Source organism: Cryptococcus neoformans, assembly GCF_000091045.1.
Source record: "Cryptococcus neoformans var. neoformans JEC21 chromosome 5 sequence".
Lineage (NCBI taxonomy): Eukaryota > Fungi > Basidiomycota > Tremellomycetes > Tremellales > Cryptococcaceae > Cryptococcus > Cryptococcus deneoformans.
In genome coordinates, this window is record NC_006687.1 from 1,222,501 (window position 1) to 1,225,000 (window position 2,500).

Consider the following 2,500-nt stretch of genomic DNA (forward strand, 5'->3'; position numbering starts at 1 on the left):
AGAAGGTTGAGAAGGACTTGGGCGAGGAATTGTGGGATGCCAAGGCTTTAGGTATGGCCATCTACCACACTGAGGACGGTAAGTCATTTTTTTTGTGTACGCATCCGGGTTCACAAAGGCTTACAATAAAAATAAAAACAGGCTCTGACCTCCGATCCTCCGAAATCTCTCTCACCACTTCTCTTTGTGACCAGATCTTCACCAGGCCCATCCACTGGGTCAAGGCTTGTAACTTCCCTTCTACTGCCACCCATGCTGTCGACTTTGGACCCGGTGGTAACAGTGGTATCGGACCTCTTACTGGCCGTGCCATTGAAGGCCGAGGTGTCAGGATTGTCGTCGTTGGTGAAAAGGGCAAGGCCGCTGCCGAGTTCTACGACGCTACCAAGATCCGACGTGAACCTGTCTGGGCCAAGGAATGGTCTCCCAAGCTCGTCAAGACTCTTGACGGCAAGGTCCACATTGACACTCCCTTCTCCCGATTGCTCGGTAAACCTCCCATCATGGTTGCCGGTATGACCCCCTCCACCGTCGGCGCCAACCTTGTGGCTGCCACTCTTGACGCCGGCTACCACATTGAACTTGCCGGTGGTGGTCACTACAACCCCAAGGCTCTTCGAGCCAAGGTCGCTGAAATCCAGAGGCGGGTCAAGCCCGGAGTTGGTATCACACTCAACGCTTTGTACATCAACCAGCGACAATTCTCCTTCCAGTTCCCTCTCTGGCAAGAAATGCGCAAGGAAGGTCTCCCTATCGAAGGTTTCTGTGTCGCTGCCGGTATCCCCTCCTCTGAGAAGGCTACTGAAATTATCACCGCCCTCAAGGAGGCCGGTATCAAGCACATTGCCTTCAAGCCCGGATCCGTTGAAGGTATCAGGCAGGTCGTCAACATAGCCGCTGCCAACCCAGACTACCCCATCATCATGCAGTGGACCGGTGGTCGTGCCGGTGGTCACCACTCTTGTGAAGACTTCCACCAGCCTATCATCGCTACTTACCCTGCGATCAGGCAGAACCCCAACATCAGCTTGATTGCCGGCTCCGGTTTCGGTGGTGCCGAAGATGTCTGGCCTTAGTGAGTTGTGGCTTTGCAGTTTAGATTTTTTTAATTTTTTTTTTTGGCTGACGAAAAAATCGTAGCCTTTCCGGTGAATGGTCCGTCAAGATGTTCGGTCTCCAGCCTATGCCCTTCGATGGTGTCCTTTACGCCTCCCGAGTCATGGTCGCCAAGGAAGCTGACACCAGCGCTTCCGTCAAGCAGCTCATTGTTGACGCTCCCGGTGTTGACGACGCCCAGTGGGAAGGTACCTACGACAGGCCCACCGGTGGTATCCTCACCGTCAGATCCGAGCTCGGCGAGCCCATCCACAAGATTGCCACCCGAGGTGTCAAGCTCTGGAGAGAGTTTGACGACACCGTCTTTGCCCAGCCCAGGGAGAAGAGGGCTGCTTGGCTCGAGAACAAGCGTGACTATGTCATTGACAGGCTTAACAAGGACTTTAACAAGCCTTGGTTCGGCGAGAAGTCTGACGGCACTGTCGTTGCCGACATTGGCAAGATGACATACGAGGAGATTACCAAGAGGATGGTCAGGTTGATGTACATCGCCAAGCAGGACAGATGGATCGACGTTTCTCTCCGAAACCTTGTCGGCGACTGGTTGAGGCGAGTTGAAGAGAGATTCGCTGGCGTCGACGGTATCCGCACCAAGGAGTCCCTTCTCCAGTCCTTCTCCGACCTCGACAAGCCCTTGCCTACTATCGAGTCTTTCTTTGGCACTTACCCTCGAGCCAAGTCTCAGCTTGTCGCTGCCGAGGACAAGGCCTTCTTCCTTGCCATCTGTCAACGACCCGGCCAGAAGCCCGTTCCTTTCATCCCTATCCTCGACAACAACTTTGAGGTGTGGTTCAAGAAGGACTCTCTCTGGGCTGCCGAAGATGTTGAAGCCGTCTTCGACCAAGACCCCCAGAGAGTCTGTATCCTCCAAGGCCCCATGGCCGTCAAGCACGCTACTGTTGTTGACGAACCCATCAAGGACATGCTTGGCAACATTGAAGCTCTCTTGGTCAAGAAGATCTTGAAGGAGTTCTACAACAATGACGAGAGCAAGGTTCCCGAGATTGACTTTATCGGCGCCAAACCCGGTAAGCCCAAGGCTGGTCTCGTTTCCGAGTCCGTCTCTGGCGACGTCAGGACTCTCAAGGTCGGCAAGAACGTCCCCGCTCTTGACGACTGGCTCGAGGTCGTTGCGGGTGCCAACGTTAGCTGGCTTCGTGCTGCTTTGACCTCTGTCAACGTCGTCCAGGGAGCTGGCTACATCTCCAACCCCTTCAGGAGAATCTTCAGCCCCCGAGCTGGCCAGACTGTCGTGATCAAGTCTGAGAACGGCAAGGCTGTCTCTGTCACCGTTTACGGTGCAGCCAGGTCTTTCGGTCCTCACGCGGCCGACTTCAAGGCTGTCGAGCTCACTTTCAACTCCAACACTAACGCCATGTCTCTC

At 54.6% G+C, this 2,500-nt stretch overlaps 1 protein-coding gene across 1 annotated transcript in view; it reads left to right on the forward strand.

The window, feature by feature from the left end:
* CNE04370 (fatty-acid synthase complex protein, putative) overlaps positions 1 to 2,500 on the forward strand; it is an 8,245-nt gene that overhangs the window by 1,455 nt on the left and 4,290 nt on the right. The window contains exons 2-4 of the mRNA XM_571100.2: positions 1 to 78; positions 142 to 1,075; positions 1,141 to 2,500. The exon at positions 1 to 78 is cut by the window's left edge and continues 811 nt beyond it; the exon at positions 1,141 to 2,500 is cut by the window's right edge and continues 330 nt beyond it. Of these exons, the coding sequence (XP_571100.1) occupies positions 1 to 78; positions 142 to 1,075; positions 1,141 to 2,500 (2,372 nt within the window). The remainder of the gene's footprint in view (positions 79 to 141; positions 1,076 to 1,140) is intronic.